Below are 26,285 nucleotides of genomic sequence, written 5' to 3' on the forward strand. Positions count from 1 at the left end.
CAATTATGGCGGAATGCAGCCAAAACGTGCAGACATGCATACAGTGAATTAGAATGATAATGTATCATGACTCCTTGAGCTGTTTCTTGCTTTTTTAGTGAGTGAAATGATAATGTATCATGACTCCTTGAAGCTGTTTCTTGCTCTTTCATGAAGATATATCCACATCTTGTCATGAATGTAGTACCATTATATTTTCATGAATGTATTAGCAATGTTCCCTTGTAAACTTTCAAGGAGTGTTCCCTGTACAATATATAAGTGCACAGTTACTATGATGGCAAGTACAAGGGAAAATGGCCCTCAAAGCCCTTTGTGTTGAGAGTTTGAAAATTTGAATCAAATGCGCCAAGTTGTAGAGTATTATGGGTCATCGCAGACGAGCGTTGCGAGTTCCCTCCTCCTCCTCCTCCTCCTCCTCCTCAGAAGACGACCACAATGCATTACCACCATCATCTTCCTCTTCAGCTTCTGCTCCAGCTCCCGCTCCCTCAGCTGCTTCCGCTTCTGCTCCCCCCCAACACCACGACGATGACCTCCAATTCTTGGACCCCCCTCCCACCCTCCTTCAGCGTCGTCCCATCCCTAGCCACCCTCTATCATCCATTCCCGTTTCCATCCATCCTCCCCCTTTTGCCACTCCCCCCCTTCAGGGTTCCCAATATGCCGACTTGGATTCTCTGTTCCGCACCCGCGGTGTCCGGCCTGCACCTCAATGGCTCACGGCTTGCGTCGACAGTTTCGCTGCATCCCGCCCAGGCTTCCTCCAGCTGCCCCTTTCGCAGCAGGCAGAGTTTTGTTTCGCTTGTTTTCTCATGGCTGATCTGAACACCATGGGGACGGCCGTGCTTCCTCCTCATGTTGACACTCTTCATGCAACTGAACTTGCTGGGCCATACGTCTTGCAGGTACCTGGGCATCGCTTTAACTCTTGTCCTGCTGTGGAACGCCAGTACGTTCACATTCTCAAATGTAATGTTTGGCAGCACACACAACGGTTGCCCTTAGGTGGCTAGTATCTTGCCTCATCCTCATCTGTAACAACTAAATCATTAGCTCTACTTATTGAGCAACATAGGCTGTTCTTCACCTTTACAAAAGACTCTCGATTTGTAGACTTTCCAGACAACCGCTCAATGTTGGACAATAAGCATGGTCACACCACTGTTAGCATTCTAATCTCAGGGCGGCAAGGAGCAACCAGGAAGAGAGATCTTCAGATACCACGTTTCTTGTTTGATTTTGCCTTGGGCTGGTTCTCGTACTTTTTCTTCAGATCTGCCTTCTTCCTCTTTAAATCTTTACAAGATGTCTTGGTGGATTACAATAGTATTATTTATGAAAAGAATCCTTTCAAATCTCAAATGTCAAACTATAAACTAAGAGATTTGCAATTATCCATTTTGGACTACCACACCTGATCCTCATACACCCAATTGTGTAGGTCTCTGTAATGGGAGTAACTACACTACTATTTAGAGGGTGAAAATATAGAGCCATTTGATGGCAAGGTGACAAGCTGAGACAATCTTCTAGAAACCACCTCAACACAAGGCCACCACACCTCTGGTTTCATCACAACTTTCAAGTTCAATTGTTTTTCTTGGACAGTGAGAGAAACCATCTCCATTCAAGGCCACCACACCTTTGGTTTCATCACAACTTTCAAGCTAGATTGTTGTCCATGGAGCCATATCAAGGAAGTACCATTGAACAAATTAACTCATCCTCTCAACCTCAAACTTGACAAAGGCAAAGCATGCCAAAGTGAGGCAAGGGGTTCTCATGAAAAGAGCAAATCTGAAGGGGACCACAATCTTCATCAATGAGGACTTTACACAGATGCAAATTGAGCACAAGAAGGAAAGTATCATGAGGGTAATGTAGGCAAGGGAGAAGGGCAAGTGGGCAGTCTATAGAGATGGCAAGGGGATCATCCAGGAGCGGAGGCCCCCCCTCCTCCCAAATAGGGGTAGAATGGGAATGAGACCTTGTGATTCTCACCAAACAACTTTTCCAAGACTTTCTAGGGGAAAGATCTTGTAATATATATCGAGGCACACCAAAGCCCAAATAAAAGGACTAGAGAGGTGGCTAGAGATGAAGTTTGGCAGAGTTTATCTGTGTTAGTCACCCCAGAGATGTTATGCTCACTTGATGCACGCTTTACCAACACAGAATTCAAGACTGCTCTCTCTGCCCTTCATAAGGGCAAATGCCTTGGTTCCGATGGTCTTACTCCTCCTTTTTTTATAGCCTTTTGGGATATGATAGGTGATCATATTACTTCAGCCCTGCAGGACATTTGGGACTCGGGTGAGATGCCTGACTCACTGACCGAGGGACTCATTCACCTTATCTCGAAAGGTGGCAACATGAATTTTGTATCCCATTGGAGACCCATCACTGTTTTGGGCACTCTTTACTAAATCCTTGCCAAGGCGATCAGCATCTGATTACAGCCCCTTCTTCCAGACCTCATCCATGATACTCAGACAGGCTTTGTGCATGGCAGGAGCATTACAGGCTTTGTGCATGGCAGGAGCATTTTTGATAATATCTTTTTCTTTTGGGAAGCCACAGAGTGGGCTATGCAGAGTGGGCAGAGGCTAGCAATTTTACTCTTGGACTTCGAGAAAGCCTATGACAGAGTAGATTGGGGTTTTCTTGAGGGCACTCTTCTACGATTTGGATTTTCAGATGCTTGGATCAGAGGGGTGGCCCCCCTTTACAGATCAGCCCACAGCCAGGTTTTGATTGGAGGGGTAAGGGGTGACAGGTTTCAGATTTCCAGATCAGTTCGTCAGGGATGCTCTTTAGCCCCCTTCCTCTTTCTTTTTGTGCCAGAAGCTATGAGTATCTTCCTTAGATCTCAGGCTGAGCTTTTTGGGCTGAGATTGCCCTTGAGACAGGAGCAGGAGCTTTTTGACTGTGAGCTGACTGATGACACTGCTATTTTTATTGAGGTCTCTTCGCAGTCACTTGATTCTTTTCGGACAGCCTTGGATATTTTTTACTCAGCTTCAGGGGCACACATTAACTGGCATAAATCCTTTGGCTTTTGGATCAGTAATGAGGACACTCCAGGCTGGGGAGTTGACATTGGTTTTTCCTAGATTCAGAGGGGTGTTCCTATCAGGTATTTGGGATGCCAGGTAGGATTGGACATCTCTCCAGCACAGCAGTTTGCCCCAGTACTAGAAAGTATAAGGAAAAAGCTCCTTTTCTGGAGCTCTGCCAAACTCGACCTTGCATCTAGAGTTGTGGCAGTGAACTAGGTTCTCTTGGCCACTTCCTGGTTTGTGTGTTCTTGTTGGTGCCGGTCTAGGAATTGCATCACTCAGCTCATTAGACCAGTCAGGAATTTTTTATGGAGTGGACTTGATGGCACAGCAGATGTTGCGGCAAGGGGTGGCCTGGGAGACCATTATTCTCCTTACATGTGAAGGGGGCCTTAATGTCATTGACTCGGACTTGCAGTAGTGCAGGGCATTGCTTTGTAAGGTGGTGGTGAGGGGGGGCATGAACCTTGGAAGGATTTCTTTTTTAGACGCATTCATGCTTGCACACCAACCTTGGGAGATGATTGGGTGGACAGCCCTCGTTGGATTTTCACTTCAGCCCCTCTCAGATCTCCTGCCTCTCCTCTCATGACTGCCATCCTGAAAGCTTGGGGTAGCTTCAGGAACACTCTTCGAAGGATTCCACCTTCTACTGTCGAAGAGATTGATAGGCAGCCGATCATTTGGAATGATAGTATTCTTGACGAGCATGCCAGACCACTGGGCACTTCCCGTTACATGCAATGGTCTAAATGAGAGAGAGGCCCCGCCTACACAGTAGGCACTTGGAAATCTTTTATCAGGCTACCTGAGGATCAGAGACTGCAGTCCGTGAGTCACCTCAGAGGGGTAGCATGCAGGATTCAGCAGATAGATGTAGCCATCCCGGTGGAATGGACAGTTGAGTTGCCTATTACTTCCACCACTTGGATGGGGGCTTTTTTGAGGACATCATTTCCTTTACAGATGATCGCTCTCCGAGGTCTCGGGGAAGACGCACTGGTCTTTGATGTTGGCGATGGAGGTTTACTTTCTATATCCAAGGATAGCATTCTTCTTGAGGTTGCCTTTCAAGCTGTCAGGATTGCTGGTTTTGTGGATCATGGAGCGGGCTTGCAGTGGTACTTAGACCCCGACCCTCTACTCTTGGCCTTGGGATCCTGGAGATTGTGGTTATATGGAGGTGCACCTATCAGGTGCTTGCAGTGGGACCCAGGAGAGTGGGAGTGGATAGATCATGGGCACCGAGAGAGGGGGATTCCCTTCTTTCGTTTCACGGTTGGTAATGCCAGGAGATTTTAGTTGAACAGTAGGGGTTGGATTCCCTCCAGAGCCCCCCATTGGGAAAGCTTCTTCATCACCGTAGATTTGTGTAGAAATTTCTGGAGGAGGCTCTGGAAATCCCTAAGAAATAGAAAGATCACTCTTTTCTTTTGGCTTTCTATTCATGGAGGGATTGCAGTGAACCTATGGAGATCACGATTTGGGGCTGATCCCACTTGTCCTCGATGTCATTCTGCAGAGGAGTCAGTGCGACATTGCCTTTGGGACTGTAGTCAGGCGAGGACTGTTTGGAAAGGGGTTGCTCGGATACTCAGCATCTTTCACACTTCCGCTTTCTTCATGACTTGGGGCTCGGTTGCATGGTTATCTCTTACCGGGCCCTAGGTGTTTTATGAGGGTGAGCCTTCTTCTTGGGCACTCTCGGTCCGCCGGTAGGTGATAGAGCCCTGCTCTCTGCAGGATGTACCACTTACTCCCTTCAGAGCTTCTCATGTTTCAGTGGACACCTCTTGGGAGATTTTGGCTAGCATTTCCTCTTGGCACATTTGGAGAGCCAGACGTACTGAGGCCTTGGATGGCACCCAGATACACCCATCACAGGTGTTCACGGGTATTTGGACTGACAGGGTTCACACTTTGATAGCCATATGGGCTAGCATGCAGGGCCCTTCACGGGCAGCTTTTTCTAGAAGGACTATATTTCTTCGAGTTTGGAGGGGTTCTTCCTTTTTCTCGGAGGTTTCTACCGTATTGAGATGGCACTATCAGCCTCAATCCTTTCTTTTTGGCTCTTGAGCTTTTTGTGCATTGCATGATGTATCCTGTATGGAGCTTGCTCTAACGGTTTTTCTTTAATACTTAATAGAAGTCTCTTTTCGCAAAAAAAAAAAAGGGACTACCTATAGTATGTGGGTACACTTAGATGTCCACACCCGGTCAGAGACCTGCATAGATGGAGAAATGCGTGGGTTTGGTGGGTTGGCAATTCTTCTCTGCTCACACCTCTAGACACATATCACTATCATCAGTATGGATGAACAATCATCACACGTCCAGAGACATATAGCTATCATCACTATCATTAGTATGGATGAACATGCCTATTATATGTGGATTAGACTCAAGAGGCTACCATCTGTGGATGTATACATCATAGCTTGCTACTTCCTCCATAGACATCAGATTATGCCAGGATAGAATCTAGAAGGGGACAAGTTTCAACTTTCTTGGCACTATACGAAGGCATCCAGGGATACATGCAATAGAGAGAGGTCGTACTTATGGGGGACTTCAATGCTAGGACCAGGGACAAGTTGGAAGAGATCCTAGACTTTCAGGAGGATGCCATATCACTCCCATCCACACAGGGAAAGTTAGTGGTTGCTCCTAGAAGCGCCTAAAGAAGGATTGTGTTAATCCATTCTTTGGAGGGCATTGTTGTGGAGGGCTTGGTGAAACGCTCCTCTATGTGTCTGCTCATGCTTTGAGAGACATGGTCGAGACATGGGTCCAAATTGCCTCTCGGGTTGCATGTACGTGAGGAGTATACAGCAACTAAACAATCCCCAATTTATGGGGCAATCTAACAGCTCATAGGCCAGCCAAAAGGCCAGCCACCTCAGCCAACCAAGTGGCCAGAAAGACCAGTTGGTCTGGCCGACCAGTTGGCCGACCAGCTGGCAGGCCCACCGACTAGCTGGCTGACCAGCTAGCAGACCTACCGACCAGCTGGCCGACCAGCTAGGTTTGGCCTATAAAAGCATAAGCTCCCACACTCCTTCTGTCAGGACAGAACCTGCAGCTGCTCCTTATCTCTGCCATCTTTTGCTGCAGGCCCGCCTGCTCCATCTACCTCTTCTCTTCAGATCTGCCTTCTCTGCTGCCTTCTCTCTGCCTCACATTCCTGCCTCTTGGCTGCTCCATCCTCTCCTCCAGATCTGCCTCAACTTCTGCTTCTCTGTCCCAGATCTGCTTCTCTGTTTCAGGGATGCGTCAATTTTACGAGCAAAAACCTATGAGCAGGTTTATCCGAGCGTGTTTTTCAAGAGATTTTTAAAAATGTTTTTCTTTAGGAAACATGGTTTTTACACTTTTATTTTCACTAGAACTAGATCCCTTTATCATAAAAATATACAGACTAGTCACTCATTCATTTTTACACAACATAATTTTCTTATTTAAAGACATCCCTTTGTAACCCTGTTATTACCTTAAAAAAGTGTTGATTCCTTTAAGAAACATTCCTCATAATCACTCTCAATGTAATAATACTATGCATATATAATTACTTATTAACACATTTATATCATATGGCAATATCTTTTTAGTGTTTTTATAGCATATTTATGGACATGTTTCTAAAGAAGTTTAAATTACTATAAATAAGTATTAACTTGGGCTTATATATCACTCTCATAAAATACATGTAATATTTAATACTATATATGAAAGATTTTCCAAAATATAACTCCATAGATGTGCTCAAATGGGGTGTTCCGATCAATTTGAGTGGTTGAATGACTATATTTGGACATTGGATATGAAAGTTATGTCACTTTTAAAAGTGTTGTCCAAGGTAGTTTCGCCAGCGAAACTACCTTGGGAGACTTGCTTCAAAGGGGTTTCGCTGGCGAAACTACCTGGATGGCTTGCTTCAATGAGTTTTCTTTGAAGAAACTCTTTCATGAAGATAGGTTGAGAGAGGGTTTTCAATGTCACCCCCTATTAAGTAAAAGTTGTAAGAAGGATCATAAGGAAATTTTCATAGAGAAGTCTACTCTACATGTGGGTTTCTTCAAAAGCCATCCCATTATGCTCTCACCATTCCTACAGATTCACCTAAAGATTTTTGTATAAAATAGGCATAGCTATAATTCTTTGCATATTTCTAAGTGAAACTATGTTTTCTTTTGATCGATTTTTGCCATATTTATGCATAGTTGGAAGCTTTTTTTTCCTTTGCTCGGACGCTCGGAAGATTTCGCTCAGAAAATGCTCGTCCCCTCTGTTTCAGCTCTGTCTCTTCTGCTCCAGATCTATCCCATCCTACTCCAGATCTGTCTCTTCTGCTCCTCTGCTCCAGATCTGCTCCTTCTGCCCCAGATCTGCTCCTTTTCTTCATCATGTTGCTATTTCAGATAGCCTGAAGGTTCCTTCCTCAGAGCATGCTGGTTTTCAGCCATTTCCAAGGGCAGCTCCAGTCCTTCATCATCCTCGTCATCATTGAGCTACACGGAGGACTGTTGGGATATCTCAAGGTGTATGCCTCAGGCACACCTTATGTTTCTATGTGTGAGTGCTAGAGGCACAGTTAGGTGCCCACAAGCACAGTTAGGTGGTGGAAAAGCCACATAGGATGATTGAGTGAATCTAGGAGCAGATTGAGGAGATGATTGTGGAGCTTTGAGGTCATCAGTGATGTCAGTGACCTTGTATGAGGTGCCTACTTAAGGACCTCTTTCTTCTTCATTCTATAAGCAAGTATTCTGATTTTGTGTCAACTCTACTCTTTCCTTTCAGTGTTCCAACATGGTATCAGAGCCCTTTGATCCCCCTTGAGCCCATTTTTGCCACATCATCATCTTCTTTCATCTTCTTCTTCTCCATTTTCCTCTTTCTTCCCAAAATCTTTGAGAGCTTGGTTCTCCATCTACAAACAGCCATTGCCCAAACCCTCTGAGCTGGAAACTCCTCTAGTATGGGCGAACTTCCACCTGCAAGCAATTGAAGAAAAAACGTCTGTGGTGGCTGCCATTCTCCAAACAGCGAATTTCTTCTGTTGCTCAATACTCCCTGCATACTCCGCCATTGCCTGAGCCCTCTTAGGAGTAGATGGGCGACCTCAAGACGAAGATTTTGAGCCATTTTTCAAGTCATTTGGTTCAGTAACGAGGGAGAAATCGTCAAAACTCAGTTTCAGCCTGTAGCAACTCTCCCGGGCAAAAGTGCGCACCATTTCGTCCAACCTCTGTGCTGGACCTTCTCTGGTATATGAGCTTTCTTTTGCTTCAGAAAGCCCTCTTTTCCTTGCTTTGAAGAGTGAGCTACAAGCCCTCCAAGTTCAGCTTTTCAGTTTTGACAGTTTTGGACAAGTTTTTGAAGATGATGCTACATAAAATGCTACTCTAGCATTTCTGGTTTTTTGAAGCTTTTAATAACTTCAGTACAAGTGTGGATTCAGTTTGTTTTTGACTTGCTAGACCTGGTTTTGATTGGAAAGTGCTTATTTCACTCACTTCTATGAAGCATGTAAAAGGAAGCATCATTGTTTGAAATCTAGTCACTACTATTTGCTACATTAAATGCTTATATTTTGAAGCATTTCAGTTGTTATTCTAAGCCCTGTAAGAGAGAAGACACTACCCAATACTTGGGTTAGAGCCTCTCATGGCTTGCTTATGCCAAATATGTGAAAAGCCAAAACATAAAGCAATGTCTTGTTATGCTACAAAGGATGAAAATGCCAACCTGACTTCCTTGTTGAAGATTGCCAAAACAATGGTTGCCAAAAAGGAAGCAACTACAGAGATCTACCCTCTCATGGCATTTTTATTTGACTCCAAGTACAAGAAAAAGATGAAGGTCAGATACCTAAGATATGCTTCTCTACACAACTATGGAGATGACAAGATAATTGTTCTCTTGAAGGATATGACTTTCAAATCCACTTGTTCTATCATAGTACCATCTTATAAGGCACTAGACACTGCCCATGTGGTAAGACCTTGCCTTGACATGGATATTTTGCCTCCACAAGATGAGGCATCCCATGAAGATTATGCATTTTAAACTCATCTCTATGTATGCTCCAGATCACTCTTTTTATGTCAAGGTACTCAGTCTGGATAGTCCTCCAAAATGAATGAAAATAAACTATTGTGTGTTGTGTGTTTTGTAAACACCTCTGGTCACCTTATGATGTAGGCCATGTGTATGGTTTGTTCCATGGTACCTCCTACAGACATTGTGTGCATGTACATGTAGGAGAGATAACCATTGGAAGGTCTGTTTGTATCCCTTTCTGTTTACCTTACACCCAAGGAAACCCTTGCTAGCATGAGAACCTAGCCATAGATTTATCCTTGACCACCATGAGATGGCATGAGAAACTATGAGACTAGATGTATCCTTGACATAGCCTGAGGCATTTCCTTGAGGGGGGGTTTGTTGGGATATCTCAAGGTGTATGCCTCAGGCACACCTTATGTTTCTATGTGTGAGTGCTAGAGGCACAGTTAGGTGCCCACAAGCACAGTTAGGTGGTGGAAAAGCCACATAGGATGATTGAGTGAATCTAGGAGCAGATTGAGGAGATGATTGTGGAGCTTTGAGGTCATCAGTGATGTCAGTGACCTTGTATGAGGTGCCTACTTAAGGACCTCTTTCTTCTTCATTCTATAAGCAAGTATTCTGATTTTGTGTCAACTCTACTCTTTCCTTTCAGTGTTCCAACAAGGACTGCGTTACGCTCCCTCTGCTGCTATCTTTTCTACTGTCTCTCTACATGGAATCATCTTTCGGATTCACCTCAGCCACGGTCCTTCAGACACGACGGCTTGAGGTTCTTGTATTCAGTTTTTCATATTACCGACAGGCACTATGTTTTCTGAGTTCCGTTCTTCAGTTGTGTCTGAGTATTGTCTACTTTTTGATTGCTCCACTGCAAACCCTACAGTTTCTCTATAAGGAGGCTCCTCGTTTGATTGAAATAAGCTTCGATAGAAGTTTGTGGTCATCTGTAGAATCTCCTGAGGGTCAGAGTCCATCTGTTCGCTCACATCTCTCAATCTTTGTAATTGTGTCCGTGTTGATCGGGCCCGATGGTTTGGAAATACTTTCTGGTCATCGTGTCACCTTGTTGTAGCCATCGAGGCATGGATGACTGATAAGAGAACTCTGTGCGACAAATCTTTGTGTCTTGGAGGTTGAGTCGAGCGCACTCGGGCCAATGTACGAGCCATCGAGAGCCGGAGTCCACACTCAATGTAAGCCAGGTCCTATCTCAATGCTCTCTCACGCGCATGGAGGAGGTGGCGCCGGCAGAGAGCCTAAGACCAACGCTCCTTGATGCTCCTCTTAATCACATCTGCTACCCATTGGGCCCAACCTCCCTCTTGTGGGGTCTCGATTGTTGTCAGACCTCTAAGAACGCTTGTTGTATCTCCTTCTCTTTGAACAAGGCATCTGGTATATGAACCCCTTTCTGGGGGAGTCCTCAACGAGGTTACTCGAGGTAAAGAACAATCGGCGAGTGATTAGACGTCGTGGTACCTACCAAAATGCAAGTTGCTCCCTCCCTATGCATCGCCCAATCATCACCATAGAACCTATCGAGTCTCTCTAGACCTCTGTTATGCCGATGCTGTCCAAAGGAGAAGCGGGAGACTATTGGGGAGTCTGGAGAACTCCAACTCCCACCAAGAATCTTGCCACAAATCATGAAGAGAAACTACGTCCACATCATCTTCTCGGGTGCCGGCATCTCCGAGAAAGAGGCTCTGCCTTGCTTGTCCTCCCCCCTTCCCAAACTCTAGGTTGTTGAAGTTACCTCCAACAATCCAAGAGTTCACATCTGGGAGGCTCTTAATCAACCGTCTATAGAACGCGGGGCGTTGGTGTCTACAAGCAAGGGCGTATACACTTAGAATGGACTCGTCCAATCGTAAACATCCATATTGCCCTCCCTGTGATGAGCTCACCTTGATCATATACATCTGCAGCCAATGCTTGTGAGACAGAAATGCAAACCCTCCACTCTTGCCTATGGCAGGGGACCACACCTTCGGGCCTCTCTTGGGAAGAGGTGGCACCGGAGTCTGACATTTGCTATTGAAAACATATGCTCTTGGATCAAAAGGAAGTCTAGCCTTCTGTAACTCTTGGCAAAGTATGAGATGCTATGGCTGTTGCCGCGCACGGTCGTGAAGCTCGTGCTTGTTCCAACTCACTATGGTCCAGCTCATGGGGAGGATGCGTGAGAGAAGAGGGCTTGCTTATGAGTGGGAGCTTGCACAACCACCCCGAACTTCTATGTCTTTGAGCGGGGCTTGGAAGGAGAGTAGTGTGGACTTTGCATTTTTGCAGCAGCATACCAGAGGCTTGACAGATTCTATGCCTACATTTAGAGCCCATTGAAGGAGACCTCTATCCCAAGCCTGGCAGTGCATCGATGAAGCGTCCATTACATAGCTTGTGTGAGTTGCACCTTTGGCCCCAAATGGATCATCCCCATTTCTATGCATGTACTTGGCCTCTCCTTGATGAAGCCGAGCTAAAAAGAAGCCGAGTCTTCATGGGCGAACCAAATATCTATCCTGTGGGGGCCGGTCCATTCCTTCATCATGCGAAACAATTGCTCTTTCATCATACAATCATACAAAGTTGGGTTCCAAAGTGGAGGCCCCAGAAAGGGCGAGTGCGGGAACCAACACTCCGATGGATCTCCCTTTTTGGGGCTGCAATATCATCATTGTCATCTCTAGGGCGAGAAGATACTCATCCAAAGTCTCTAGGTCACGGTCCAATCCTATAAAACTCCCTCTACAAGGGTTGCTCAAGTTGGGAGAACATGCCGCTTGACTCTCACTTCTTCGAGAAAGTGGAGTTGTGCAAAATGAGAGGATTGGGCTGTGACAGAGATGAGGAGGTCACAGTTTGGGGGGGGGAAATGGGCCGTAGGCACTTGACGGTGTTGTAGAAGCTACACCTTGTAGTGGAAGAGCGCTAGATTGCTATTGCAAGGATGAGGCCACTAATTGTGCGGGAGAAGGCTCAGCCTCGCCCTTGCCGAAGGGTTGACATTCTGGGTAGGGCTTAGGCCCTATTGGAGGGGGACTCATAGATGAAGAAGAAAGCGGGGTTGTAGTAGAAAAGGGGGGGGGGAGAGTGGGGAGGCAGAGGGAGGGGGACCAGTAGTGAGAATAACTGCCCCCGGAGGAGCAGTCAAGGGGGAGGAGTGGACTCAGCCGGGGGGGCCTGCGAAGAGGATAGGATGTCTAGAGGAAGGGGAGGGTGGGCTGAAGGGGTGGTAGAGGACGAAGTGGCTGGCTCTCCTGTGGCCTATTGCTATAAATTTAAGGTACCTTATTGTGTTGGGCCATTGGCATCGGGGATTTGTGGGCAGATCAAAGAACGTCTAATCCTCCGGGGTCTGGGGTCGGCCTGAGGGGGTCTCCAATTGCTCCCCTTGAAATTGAGAAGCTGCCTCCTGCTTTGCTCTCACCCTCCTATCTAAGTCTAGTATGTTGCCTCCGGTTCTTAGTGGCCTGCTTACTCAGGAAGGGGGAGTTGGAAAAAGGGGGGAATACGAAAGGGACAAAGGTGAAGAGAGGACTCCGCAAAAAGGCCAACCCACAGCTCAAGCTAGAGGCTGCTTTAAGCCTAAAAGGGTTTGTACAAAAACCAGTAAAGAAGGCCGGCTGAGCCCAGGAAAGCTTGCAACCTGAAGAAGCGAAACCCTTGCCAAGGAGAGAGCTCTAAGAGCTGAAAGGTGCACAAGAGGCAGCTTTGAAGCTGCTGTAGGTATACCCGCAGCAAAAAAAGCTCCAGGAGAGCCATGATAAGCATGAAAGGAGCTCCAGGGAGGACCCTTGCTGCAATGCGGCACTTTACTAGTAGATGAATCAAATGAACTACTCCTAGGTGGCTTAAGAGTGGCGTAATTGTCTTGAGAGCATGCAGAGTAGTATGGTGGGGCTGGAGAGATAGCCGGGGTCGGTTGCGACCAGGGAAAGCTCCACCCGATTGTTGTAGCCTCCCCAAGCTCCCCCAAATGAACAGCAATGCAGGCTGAAATGGGGATTGAAGGGCCATCAAATAGGGGAGAAAGGGCCATCAAATAGGGGAGAAAGGGTTAAAATTAGAGGAAAGAAAGGGAAGAAGGGTGGAAGAGGGGGAGAAAGAGAAACGAAGGGGAAAGGAAGCAAGACGGTGGCAGCAGGGAGCTCGCAGCTCAGTCGTTGTGCTGACCAACTTATTGTGTCATGCTCAACCTTATGCAGGTCATAGCAAGATTGCTTCCACTACACAAGCTCTGGAGAGGTGCTTCTTTTGGCGAGGTATGTGCAAAGATATTCATCAATTTGTTTCTGAATATCTTCTTGCCAAAAAGTGAAATATGATAGGCATAAGACACCTGGTCTCTTGATGCCTCTTCCAGTGCCCTAGGCACCTTGGGGGAGCATAGCCATGGATTTCATTTTTGATCTCCTGAGGTCAAGACAAGGTAATGATGGGATTTGGACAATCTTTGATAGATTCAGTAAGCAAGCTCATTGCATACTTGTACGGATGACCATAACAGCTAATAATGACCCGAGAATGACCAGCCTTTTCTGGATAGCTTTATTTGATAATATGGGGACCAAGCTGGACTTTTCCTTTCCCCAATCTAATGGGCAAAGTGAAGTAGCTAATTCCACTGTTTTAGATTTGCTGAAATGTTATGTGGCTAACCAGAAGGCTGAGTGGGAAAGGTATCTTCCATTGATGGGGTTCGTATACAACAATACTGCCCACAGTTCTATGGAAAGGCATCTTTCGAGGTATTTTATGGTAAGGTAATTTTACCACCCGTCATGAGGGCGAAAGATGACATTTTTGCTGCTGATTAATATGTTCGAGATCTGGAAACAGCCTTTGCGCAGGTAAGGACAGCAATTGCAAGATCTCAAGAAAAACAAAAGAAAGCTGCAGAGAGACATCGGAGGCAGCTAGACCTTCAGATTGGTGATTGGGTGCTCCTCAAGTTTGAAAAGGCTAGACTCCGAAAGATGAAAAGCTAATGAATATGTATATCCCAAGCTGTCCACCAGATTGTATGGACCATTTCGGATCACAGGGGAGATCAATGGGGTAGCTTACAGGCTCGATTTACTTGAGCATTGGAAGATTAATAATGCATTCCATGTAAGTCTTCTAAAGAAGTATAAGGGACCAGAGCCAACTGAACCGGTTTTGCATGGATTGGCTAACCTTTAACCGGTGACACGTGCTTGGTGTGTTTTATTTTGTGGCAGCTGCTTGAAGAGGGTTAAAATCCCCACACTTTAATGGGGGAAAGGCATGCAAAAGCGGACGTCCAAAGTGCTAGAGGAGCCACATGCTCAAAGTTTCTACTTTTAGCTAGAGCTGCCCCAGTTAGGAAGCAGCTCACCTCTCCTTTTTATTTTAGAATTCAATAGTCTGATACAGAGTTCAGCTCACACAGAGCTCAAAGAAGAAGCTTATTTATGGCCCTTAGTGTGTGCATTCTCTGCTCCCTTTCTTCTTCTTTCTTCACCAGAAGAAATTCGTTGCTGTTTTCCCATCAGCCAAATCGACTGGATGCAAGTTTTCCCTGTGCCCACTGAAATTCAAATTCTTCTTGGGTGTTGTGCTGCGATTTGTTCAGAGCTGCCGCATTTGTGTTTTTCTGCTGCTGCAAATTAAGGAATCTGGCTGCGAATTCACTACGAAGTGCTGCCTTTTAGGGTTCATGGGCTGATTAAATACACCATGTCAGTAGGAGACTAGACATAGGCCTTGTGAGTGCACGCCCCATCCAAGGTACTATCATTGCGGCATCTCAATGCCAGGCTACTTCATGTCACCCACAAGTATATCTCATGAAGAGGAGTTGACATCAGTGATAGACCTCTGATATGTTCCAGATATACCGGGCTCCTGATGGGCTCCCAGTTAGACGTCTACTCTTGGATAGGATGGGACAGAATTGGCAGTTCTTGCCCATCTGTTTCTAGTTCTTTTTCATTGTCATTTTAAATATCAGTAGTTCTTGGGGGTGTATCTACGTGAGGCTTTTTTGGCCTTCAGCAGATGTTAATTAATCTTTTTCTTTCTCTCTTTCTCTTGTCAAAGGAGGTTAGGCTAATGGCTACAGGATATACGCAAGAGGCATGTTTTGATCTTGACAAGGTTTTGCTCTGGCTGCCGAGGTAGTTTTTGCTAGTTGAGCGATAGCACATGCCAACACAACACATTACACATGGAAAGTGTATAAAGTGAATGTTAAGTCAGCCTTGTTATGAATGATAAGTTGAAGCAGAAGTATAACATTAACAGTCACAAGGTTCTTTGCTAAAAAGACCTATGTTTCAACTTAAAAACCTATTATTTACTGCTAGAATGAGAAAGAGTTGTGTAGCGCTAGCCAAAGTTTGAGTCTTCCTTGGCATGGCAAAAAATTTACATAGAAAGACACCCAATAAGTAAAACTTTTTCAGTTGAAGTTTCTAGGGTTTTTCATTGTTTAGTGCTCCTTGATTGGCCTTGTAAAGAAATGCTTGTACGTTTTATTTAATTTCTGTGATAAACATTTTGTTCTATCTTTGTGTTGTCTTGGCAACTACGGATGCTCTGTATGCGTTGACCCTTGCGATCCTCTTCTTCCTTTACTCGGATGCCAGCATTGTAGGACATGCTAAAGCTCCCTTGTGGAGGCTGTAATTCCTACAAAAGATGTGATTGTAATGTATATTGTGTTTGTGGCAATGTGTAGGTGGATGAAATTGCTGACATTGGTTCAGCAATTCGTCACCGATCTAAAGAACGACCTGCAAATGCAAAGAGATGCTTAAAATTGTCCATGACTGATGGTGTTCAGCGAGTTTATGGTATTGAATATCGGCCAATTAAAGACTTGAAAGTTCTTTCCCCTGCAGGCATGAAGGTGAGCTGGTGTTTTCTTGGTGGTGCTATCGAATTATTGAGCCAGTTGAATTCGATTGCTCAAGTTTTGGCTAAATGAATCTTTTGATTGTACATATGTTTGATCTTTTCTTCCAATATGCTCTGCAGCAGGTTAATTTTTGACTATACAGTATTCTGAAGGAAAATAATTTTTAAAAAAGAATTACATAGCTACCGTCTCTCTCGCATGCACACACGCACGTATGCAGAGAGAGTGTAACAAAGGGGGGGTTAGTTAGTAGCTTTTAAGTTGGCTTTGTATTTTGTACTAAGAACTCTAGGCTGCTGGAATGATGCCATGTGGCAAATTGCAATCTGTGGGCCATAAAGATGTGAAACAGCCTGCCTTAATCCTATAAAAGGCATGGCTCTCTCATATGTACTCAGCTTCTAATGAATACACCGAAACTCTGCCAAATTGGATTCTCACAAGCAAGAGCTCTAATAGCTGAATCTAATAAGGAATTAACCTCTTTCCTGTCCCTGCTTCCTGCACACGTGCAGACCAGCATCGCTCGTCTCCCTCTGTTGCCAACCTCATGGAGGAATCGAGAGCCAACCATGGCAACCTCTGTCTCCCTGATGTGCAGTCCCCATATGATCTAACCCGGTGTAGATATGTGACGGTTTGAAAGGCTACATCTAGTTGGAGTGGAGAAGCTCCAAACTCGGCTTAAATGATGTGATGTGGTACAGACGGTTTCCCCCGGATCATCCGTGAGAGCATGAGTATCTACAGGCGCTCCACCCGTGTCCACTCTATCTCTGACATGTCAGGCCCCCAACAAGGACTGCCATACATACCGGCTGGTCGGACCAAGGAGTCGAAGAGAAGAGCCTTGGTCCGAGGGTCCTGGAAGTGGGAGTGGAAGCATTGTCTCTCTAGCCGAGCCAGTGAGGCGTATCCCCTACTCAGTCTGGCTTGCATCGTTGGTCTCATTGTGAAGATCAGGCCGGAGAAGATGACCCCCAAGTAAGTGTATGAGGATACGATCTCAACTGATGACCCACCGAAAGTGAATTGCTTTCGTTGCATGTTTGCTCGAGAGGTGTTAAAGATCATGACCTCAAATCATGGGATAAACAAAAAGCTTGTAGTGCATCTAGGTGTCGTTGGAGCCCCTCAGGTGTGGACGATAAGAGTGCCACGTCATCTGCATAAAGAAGAATCCTGATGATGATCCCGACAAGTGACCAAGTGGTCCCTCCGAACGTCCCCATGAAAGTCTCAAGCTCATCGATGTAGAGGCCAAACAGGGTCGATGATCAAGGGACAACCCTGTTTGACCCCTATGGTACTCAAGATCTCATCTGTCTAACTTGCAGCTGTTCAAACTCGGCTTGAGACTCTCTCATAAAGTGCCATGACTGCCCAGATGATCTCCTGATCAAATCCCAGTGTCTGTAGGCGTGTGATGAGATGAGCTCGAGGTACTGTGTCAAAGGCTTTGCGGAAATATACAAAGCAGCAATATACCCTCTCCTTCCGTGATCTGGCCTCCTCAATGACACTCCTAAGTGTGAGTATGTGATCCATAGTCCGATGGTCTCGCTTGAAACCGGCCTAACCCTCTACTCTGAGCCCTCTCATCTTTGCGAACAGGCTGACCGATGCATCCAATACAGCTGCATAGATCTTGGACATCACATGTCGAATCATGATAGTCCTGTAGTTACTCGGGTCCATGGGATCCCCTGCCTTGTGGATGGGGGTGATGGTGTTGAGTGTCCAAGTGCGGGGGAAGCCAAGGCAAACATCGTCATTGAATAGCTTTGCTAGGATCGGGGCTAACGTGTCGATCCCATATGTGATAAACTCAGTGCATAGCCCCTCGTGATCCTTAGCTCGACCATTGTGTGTAGTTTCAATGTCGCGTCCTTGACTCCCTCTTTGGTGAACAACGTGCAAGTGGTAAGGCGAGGTGTGTGAGATTTGGAGTGGGCTGGTGCGGGACATCATAAAGATGGTGTACATACGTGTGCCAGACTCTCGTGTCAGTGAGGGGTGATGGAGACCTATGCTCAAGGAATCTCCGCCAAAAATCTAGAGAAAGAAAGAAAGAAAGAAAGAAAGTGTATTATTGTCCACTAGAGGCCAAAATGGGCCCATGGGACATCAAGAACTCTGCATACAAGATAGCACAAAATCAACGTGCCCCAAAGAAGAGGCATCGTCGAATATCATCTAGGTGCTACGCAATATAATGCAAGTGAAAGTACATAATGTCAAATCTGAGCCTAAATACAGAGTAAACTAGATGCACGGAAATCGCCCCCGGATGCAAAATGGGGGGGATGAGCACAATATGCCAATGCAAAGATACAAGTCCAGGTGTCACGGAGTCTGAGAACCAAAATAATACTGGAAATCCTGTCCATCGACTCTGCCTCCTGCTATGAGAGTACAAATCTGGGCAAAGGTGAGGTGAGCGGCTGGTGGGGCGAGATCTCCATGAGTAAGTCTCCTCCGAAATGCTGCCATCATCCTGCGGCGTCTACAAACCATCTCATATGTACATCCACATGGTGGAGGCATGTGTCCTGTGTGGGCTCTGCCGTCCTCGTGCTCCTCCTGGTCTCTGTCCTCTGGTATGGCGTGTGCCTGAGCTCTATGAGGCTGGGCTCTATCACGCTCCGGTCTGTGCTCTCTGAGGTAGTCTCGCCGAAGCATAGTGGCCTCCCTGACATAAAGGGCTAGGCAATGCTGATCCTCGTAGTCCATCACTCATGAGAGGTGTCCAAAGCCATCCGTGAAGAGACAGTGGAATCTACCTCTGATCTCATAATATAGCGGGCATCTGCAAATGAAGTGCTCCTCTGACTCCACCTCTCCCATGGTGCAACAAGGGCAGATCCTGGTCTCTCGGCCTGGTCGCCGTCCATCCTCCATGCGTCGCATCCTACCAGCCTCTATCTCGAGCTGATGCGAAGAGACTCTAAGCTGGCCGAGGGCAATCCTCAGTGAGTGGGACATGTGGGTACCTGTATAGCCTGGTGGGATGACAAATCCATCCTCTGAGATCCGAAGGAAGTGGTCACGATATGTGGCCATCTTCACCGGAAGCTGCGTGGGATAAATCCAAGTGCGATACGTATGAAGCTGCAGCAAGTCTGCTCTCGTGACCTGGCTAAGCTCGTGGCGAGTCAACTCGAGATGAGGGGCATCTATGCTGTATCGGAACGGAGGCAGTCTATCCATGTCTAGTCCAAGGGATGTGAGCCACCTAGTGAGTCTGAAGTACCAGCAGTATCGGGTCCCTGATCGTGCCAACTCCATAGAAGATGCAAGTGCTAACCATGGCAACCGAGCTCTGCCTGCTGCTGAGTCTCCAAACTCCCTGACCCTGTGCAGATACATGACCGACTGAAACGCTGCATCCAATGCAAGGGGAGTAGCTCCAAACTCTGCTAGCATGATCTCGTGCGGAACTGTAGCCTTGGCCCTAATGAGCCGAGAGAACATGATGATCTGTAACCTCTCTACTCGTCTCCAATCTGCAGCGCCGAGGTCTCCTGCCCAGAAAGGAGCTGCATACATCGCAGCTGGTCTCACCAATGTATCAAAAAGCAAGGATTTCGTATCGGATGCTGAAAGTGGGACTGAAAACACTGACGCTCAAGATGAGCCAACGAAGCATACCCTTTACTAATCCTATCTCGTGCTGCATATGTCATGGTGAAGACCGGTCCCCTGAAAACTGCCCCCAAATAAGTGTACTCTCTAACAAGCTCAATGGGCTGTCCGTCATAAGTGAAGTAAAACTCATCCGTGCTGTAAATACGATCAGAGGTGTTGAAAACCATAACCTTGGTCTTGCCAAGGTTTACGGTCAACCCCCTGTCCTGGCAAAACCTGTGGAGTGCCTCAATATGTGCCTGGAGGCCCTGAGCAGTAGAGGAAATGAGAACCACATCGTCCGCATACAGGAGGATAGGAATGGAGGATCCTGAGAGAGTAAAGCCCACACCACCTGTCATCTGTACAAACATCTCTAGCTCATCAATATATAATCCAAAGAGAGTGGGAGAGAGCGGGCAGCCCTGCTTCACCCCAATCGTGCTGCATACCTCCTCTGAGAGCCCCTCACGTGTCCGAGCCCGACCAGTGACCCTCTCATACAAAGCCATGATAGCCCACTGTATCTCTCCACTAAAGCCCATCTGGCGAATCCTCTGAAACAATCTGAATCGCGGAACTGTGTCAAATGCCTTCCTGAAGTCCACGAAGCAACAATAAAGCCGTTGCCTTCGTGACTTCGCCGCCTCCACCAGTGCCCTAAGTGTGAGGATGTGGTCAAGTGTCGAATGATCCCTACGAAATCCAGCCTGCCCTCTGGCTCTGAGTCCTGTCGTCTCGGCATGGTCATTTATACGGCTTTCCAAAACTGATGCAAAGATCTTGGCCATAACGTGGCCGATCATGATGGTCATGTAATTCGACGGCTCCATAGGGTCCCCCGACTTGTGGATAGGTACTATGGTATTGCCTAACCAGGACTGTGGTAGGCCTGTACAAACAGACTCATTGAAGAGACGGGAAAGAACAAAATCTAAGGCATCAATCCCATGGATCACATACTCCGCTTGCAATCCATCATGATCCTTAGCTCTCCCGTTCTTCAATCGGTGGACTGCTGCACGGACACTCTCTGGTGTGAAAAGAATAGATGAAGCTGGCCTAGGGGAATGGGATAAATCGATGGTTGGCTGATCTGGAACATCGTATAGAGCTGAAGTATATGCAGACCAGACACGTGGATCTGTAAGGGGGCTCTGAGACTTCGAGCGGAGGAATTTTCTCTAGAATTCCTTGGAGTCACAGCTGAAAAGCAAGCTTCTCAGCTCCTCCTCATTCTGGGCTAGAAATTGGCGTTTCTTGCGCCTAACCAACCACTTGTAGTCTCTCTTGGTTTCGGTAAGGAGGGGAGACTTCTCCTTGGTCTCAAGGTGAAGTTTCCTGCGGAGTTCCTTACACTCCTCGTCATACCAACCGTTGCAAGGAACAAGACCAACCGGTGGGGGACTAGACGAATGACACGTGGCAGGGAAGGACATGTGGGCAGCAGAAACGAGTGAAGAATGTACAAGTTCCCACCGGTCCTGCGTGGATGGTAGAGCATCTAATAGATGAGGACGGAGTAGGCGGCTGAGGTTCTGGCTATATACATCATCGAACTGGTGGTCGAAATGAACCTCATAATAGGATGTGCGGTCGTGATGACGAGGGGGGGGTGGGTCATGGGAGACATGAGTCAAAGTAAAGTGGATGAGTGCATGGTCGGCAGAGGGCATGAAGGGGCTAACAGTAAGGCTATGGATGGAAGGGACTAGAGTCGGGGGACCTATGATGTAGTCGATCACGCTAGTGCCACGCCCAGAAGCAGAAGAGAATATAGGCATGGAAGACTGTGGCCACCTGGACAAGCCGTTATAAATGACCATACTGTGCGAGGTGAGGAGCTCCAGTAACTGACGTCCCTGATCTGTGGGCTGTACTGTGCAGTCTGATGAAGTCCGACAGAGGCTATCATTGTGAGATGCCGGAAGTATGACCGGATCCTCCATGAAGTCATAAGTGAGGGCCTGTCTGTTTGAGATCCTCGCGTTGAAGTCCCCTAAGAGGATGACTTCTCCGCGATGTGAAAAATCTGCAATGTCCGCTGAGAGATCCTCAAATATGGACTGGCCTGGTCCAGTGGAAGAATAAAACGACTGCGCCGGGGGGAAGTAGCAAACTGCAATAAAGAGATCTCGCTGAGAGGCTCTGCGGTGGATGCGTACCCACAAGAATCGGGCATGTGAATCCGCTCTCTCCACTGTGATGATCCGATCGAGATGCTCTCTGTACAAAATGGCCACTCCTCCAGATCCTCACTCCAAATGTTCGAGTGTGCTGTCTGAAGGCAGATCTCCATGTATATTCTGTCACTCGTGGCAAAGGTCTCTCTGGACTCTCGTGTGTCTCTGTGAAAAAGATGATATCTCTCCCAAAGAAAGCCCCCCGTAGATTGCCTGGCTGTGCTGTAAAAGAACCATTGCAGTTCCATACAGCGATGCGTAGACTATTTGACAGGTGGTGTGTCCCATGAGCCCTGTCCCGTCAGGCGGTCGGAGCAGGAGGTGGAGGTGGGGCCATATCTGCTGGTCTGTCATCCCTAGGCACTGTGGGAGCACGCCTCAAGGTGCCTGTGATGAGTCTGCCATCCCTGATCACTGCCCACTTGCCCTGAGCTCGGGCTGCGTCTCTCTGAGGCATGAGCGCCTTGCGCTCCTCAACCTGTATCTGAGTCAGATCCTCGTCCATGGAAAGCTTACAATCTTATGAGGGGAGCTGCGAGGGGGGGGTGAGGGGCTGCGAGGGGGAGAGGGGAGCTGCGAGGGGGGGTGAGAGAGAGAGAGAGAGTTTTCCTCTCCCCTTGCTGTTCAACAACCCATCAGAGCTTACAATCTTATGAAAATGGGTATCTGAGTTAGATCCTCGTCCATGGAAATCTGTGGGTGGTCTCTGAGTGTCCCTCTCCTCCTGAGGGCAGCTAGACGTGCCTGGGCATCTCTGAATCTGATAATGAGGGGCTGCTCTCTAGTACGATCTCTCCCGACTCTATATGCTCCTACTATGCCATGATCCTGTACTCCCAATGTCTGAGAGACAAAGGTCACAGCCTGTGTCATCGTGGACTCTGTCTCCGAGGGCAAGATACCACGAATGCGAATGTTGAGGGCCTTTGTGGCCCTCTGCTGTGACTCGGCCAATGTAGCTGATACAGTCGATCTCTGAGGTTGTGATGGCTGACGGCGGACGACATCCACCCACTCTGTGGCTCTCTGGACCTCTGTCTGAAGGGAGGTCAAACGCTCCTCAACCGCTGCTACTGCTGTAGTGGGAGATGTGTCTATGTGCTGAACGCGAGTCTCGATCTGTTGCACTCGCTCTGTGTGTCCATGAATCTCTCCAGCAAGAGTCCTATGAGTCGCCTGTAAGACCTGAAGATCTGTTCTAATAGACAAGATCTCCCAGTCCTGCTGTGTCACTCGATCAGTAAGAGATGCAACCTGAGCTGTAAGGAGAGCAATGGTCTCGTCCTTCCTGTGAAGCATCTGAAGGGCATCTCGGAGGTGGGTCTGAAAGTGCTGAAGCTCTGGCAGGATGTGTTGGCAAGGACAAATAGTGCAAGGCATGGAAGGAGAAAGAGAGGGAGAAAGGGGGGAAAGGGGGGAAACCGGTAAGGTGGGTAGCGGGGATGAGGGAGAAGGCTGGAGAGGGGGAGAGAAAGCGGGTACCGAGGATGGAGAGGAGGGGAAGGCTAAAGTTGGAGAAGGGGTAGGAGAAGAAGGGACCTGAGAGGGGAGGGTGGAAAAAAACTGCGGGTACAAGGTGGCTATGGGTGGAAGATGAGATAATGGGGCTGAAACCGGTGTACCTGTGACTGGGAGTGCGGCAAGTGCGGGCACTGCGCTGGGCGGAAGATGAGATGGTGGAGCTGAAACCGGTGTACCTGCGACTGGGAGTGCGGCAAGTGCGGGTACTGCTCTGTCCTTTGAAGAGGATGCAAGTCCTCTTCTACTATAGTGCAGCATGTCGGTCGTGGAGGCCATTGATGTTGCTGTTGTTGCTCCTTCTGTAATATGCTCGACGATGTCGGCCATGTTTAATTACGGGAAACGGGAAACCGGCGGCATTGAAAAGCAGGAGATGGCGAGCGCTGCCAATGCGCGATGAGCGGGTGAGCGGGGTGGGGGGCCTGAGCGGCTGAGCTGCGAGGGGGAGGGTCTGAGCGGGGTGAGCCGCTGCGAGGGGGAGGAGCTGTGAGGGGGGGGGGGGAGGAGCTGCGAGGGGGGGGTGAGGAGCTGCGAGGGGGGGGAGCTGCGAGGGGGGGGGGGGTGAGCTGCGAGGGGCTGCGAGGGGGAGAGGGGGGCTGCGAGGGGGGGGAGGGGGCTGCGAGGGGGGGGAGGGGTGAGCTGCGAGGGGCTGCGAGGGGGAGAGGGGAGCTGCGAGGGGGGGGTGAGGTGAGCTGCGAGGGGGAGAGGGGCTGCGAGGGGGAGGGGTGAGCTGCGAGGGGCTGCGAGGGGGAGAGGGGAGCTGCGAGGGGGGGGTGAGGGGAGCTGCGAGGGGGGGGTGAGGGGCTGCGAGGGGGAGAGGGGAGCTGCGAGGGGGGGTGAGGGGCTGCGAGGGGGAGAGGGGGGGGCTGCGAGGGGGAGAGGGGGGAGCTGCGAGGGGGGGGTGAGGGGCTGCGAGGGGGAGAGGGGGGAGCTGCGAGGGGGGGGTGAGGTGAGCTGCGAGGGGGAGAGGGGCTGCGAGGGGGAGGGGTGAGCTGCGAGGGGCTGCGAGGGGGAGAGGGGAGCTGCGAGGGGGGGGTGAGGGGAGCTGCGAGGGGGAGAGGGGAGCTGCGAGGGGGGGAGAGGGGCTGCGAGGGGGAGAGAGGGGAGCTGCGAGGGGGGGGTGAAGGGAGCTGCGAGGGGGGGGTGAGGGGCTGCGAGGGGGAGAGGGGAGCTGCGAGGGGGGGTGAGAGAGAGAGAGAGAGTTTTCCTCTCCCCTTGCTGTTCAACAACCCATCAGAGAGAGAGAGAGAGAGAGAGAGAGAGAGAGAGAGAGAGAGAGAGAGAGAGAGATTAACGTCCGCGGGAGGCCTTGCAGGCCTTTGGGACAAAGAGCAAAGTACACCAAAAGGAAAAACTCATACAAGCCACAATGGGTTGGAGCAAAAGACACACTAAGACCCTTGTTGAGTACTATGCTAAAATAAAGAGCTCAATAGCTCAAGCAAATCAAGTACAAAACATATCATATGCTATCTGAAATAGGCTGAGAGCTGGAGTTGGAACTCAGAAACCGAAACCCGGCATTATGGTGGCTCGTCTATGAGCAGTGAAAATGTCTTGGATCTACGTTTGTCGGGCTATCTCATGTTGTGGTGGCGGTCTCCTCTATCTCTGAACTCGCTGAGCTATGTTCAAAGTGACTCCTCGTCTCAGGCGGTCTCCTCTGAGGAAAGATGTGATAGGTCGGACTTGGATAGAGTGTGCTTTGGTCGCTCTCTATGTTGTGGGTGGCCTTTGCATCCCTCTCTCGGTAATCCAAACTGCTCGCATATCAGCTAGCTCCTCCTACTCCACCCTACTGTGTCTTGGAGCTGACTCAAATGTATTAAAATCTGTGACACTTTCTGATCTGTCGTAGCAGGGTCTCCCTGTGTCAACGCATCTCAAGCAGATAGAGCCCAATGCAGACCTGATCATGAAAGTGGGTCAATCGTGATATTGGGTCGAAGCCATTCCCATCCTGATAGACACAGTGGTATCGTCCTCGGATCTCATAGTAGGCTGGGCATGCATAAAGAAAATGCTACTTTGTCTCAATCACTCCCAGTGTGCATAGCATGTAGATCCACTGCTCTCTTGATATACGTGTTACTCTCCTTGTCTCAATCCTCAGCTGATGGGATGAAACCCGCATCTATCCAATGGCGATCCTTAGTGCATGTGAAACTCCTCTATCCTCGAGAATTGGGGTGTGATGATGAATCCCTTGTTCGAGACTCTCGGGAAGTAGTCACGGTAGAATTGGGTCTTGGTGGGGAGCTCTTGATCTGCCCCCCAAGTCCGTGATGTGTGGAGTTGGAGGAGATCTAACGGTATGATATGGTTGATCTCATCGCGTGGGATCGACAAAGGGGGTGCATCAATATTGTACTGAAAGGGAGGAAGCCTGTCCATCTGAATCTCGTGTTTGGCAAACCATGTGGATATACGTTCATACCATGTGTCCGGCCCGCTCTCAACTAGTCGTCTGGATGACTCCAGGGCCAGCCTTGGTAGTCTCCAGTGGGGTAAGTCCCATACTCTATGAATGAATGTCACTGTTTGGAAGATGACATCAATCTGTAGTGGTGTCATGGTGGGTAAACAAGACACTAGATGAATGAAAAAACATGGAGGGAAAATTCAAGAGGAGTGGAGAAAAGAAAAGGGCAAAAAAGAGGAATGGGAGAAAGAAAAGGCTGAATGGATATGTGAAAAAAACAAGCTCCAGGACAAGGTGCATGCTCTAGAGATTGAAGTGCAACAAAGAAAGGACATGAAAGCGATTCCGGAAGGAAATTGCAATGGAAGAGCTGAAAACAGAAACTGCCACTCTCAGGAAGGAGATTGCAGCCATGGAAGATACAATGCAAGGCACACATGCTGAGCTTAAACAACAAATCAGCAAAGGGGAAGCTAAGATGCTGGAATGGAAAGATCCCAAATAAAGAA

The 26,285-nt window shown here is 48.2% G+C and overlaps 1 protein-coding gene across 2 annotated transcripts in view; it reads left to right on the forward strand.

Moving 5' to 3' along the window:
• Window positions 1-308: 308 nt before the first annotated feature.
• The window catches only part of RMI1 (recQ-mediated instability protein (DUF1767)), an 88,092-nt gene continuing 62,115 nt past the window's right edge, over window positions 309-26,285 (forward strand). For both annotated transcript variants that reach the window (XM_087396725.1, XM_087396726.1), the window contains exons 1-2: window positions 309-908; window positions 15,844-16,014. In XM_087396725.1, the coding sequence (XP_087252851.1) occupies window positions 366-908; window positions 15,844-16,014 (714 nt within the window). In that variant the 5' untranslated portion in view covers window positions 309-365. The remainder of the gene's footprint in view (window positions 909-15,843; window positions 16,015-26,285) is intronic.

The sequence above is a fragment of the Dipteris shenzhenensis genome, chromosome 25 (genome assembly GCF_047967505.1).
Source record: "Dipteris shenzhenensis isolate YYH24624 ecotype China chromosome 25, Dip_SZ_1.0, whole genome shotgun sequence".
Classification (NCBI taxonomy): Eukaryota; Viridiplantae; Streptophyta; class Polypodiopsida; order Gleicheniales; family Dipteridaceae; genus Dipteris; species Dipteris shenzhenensis.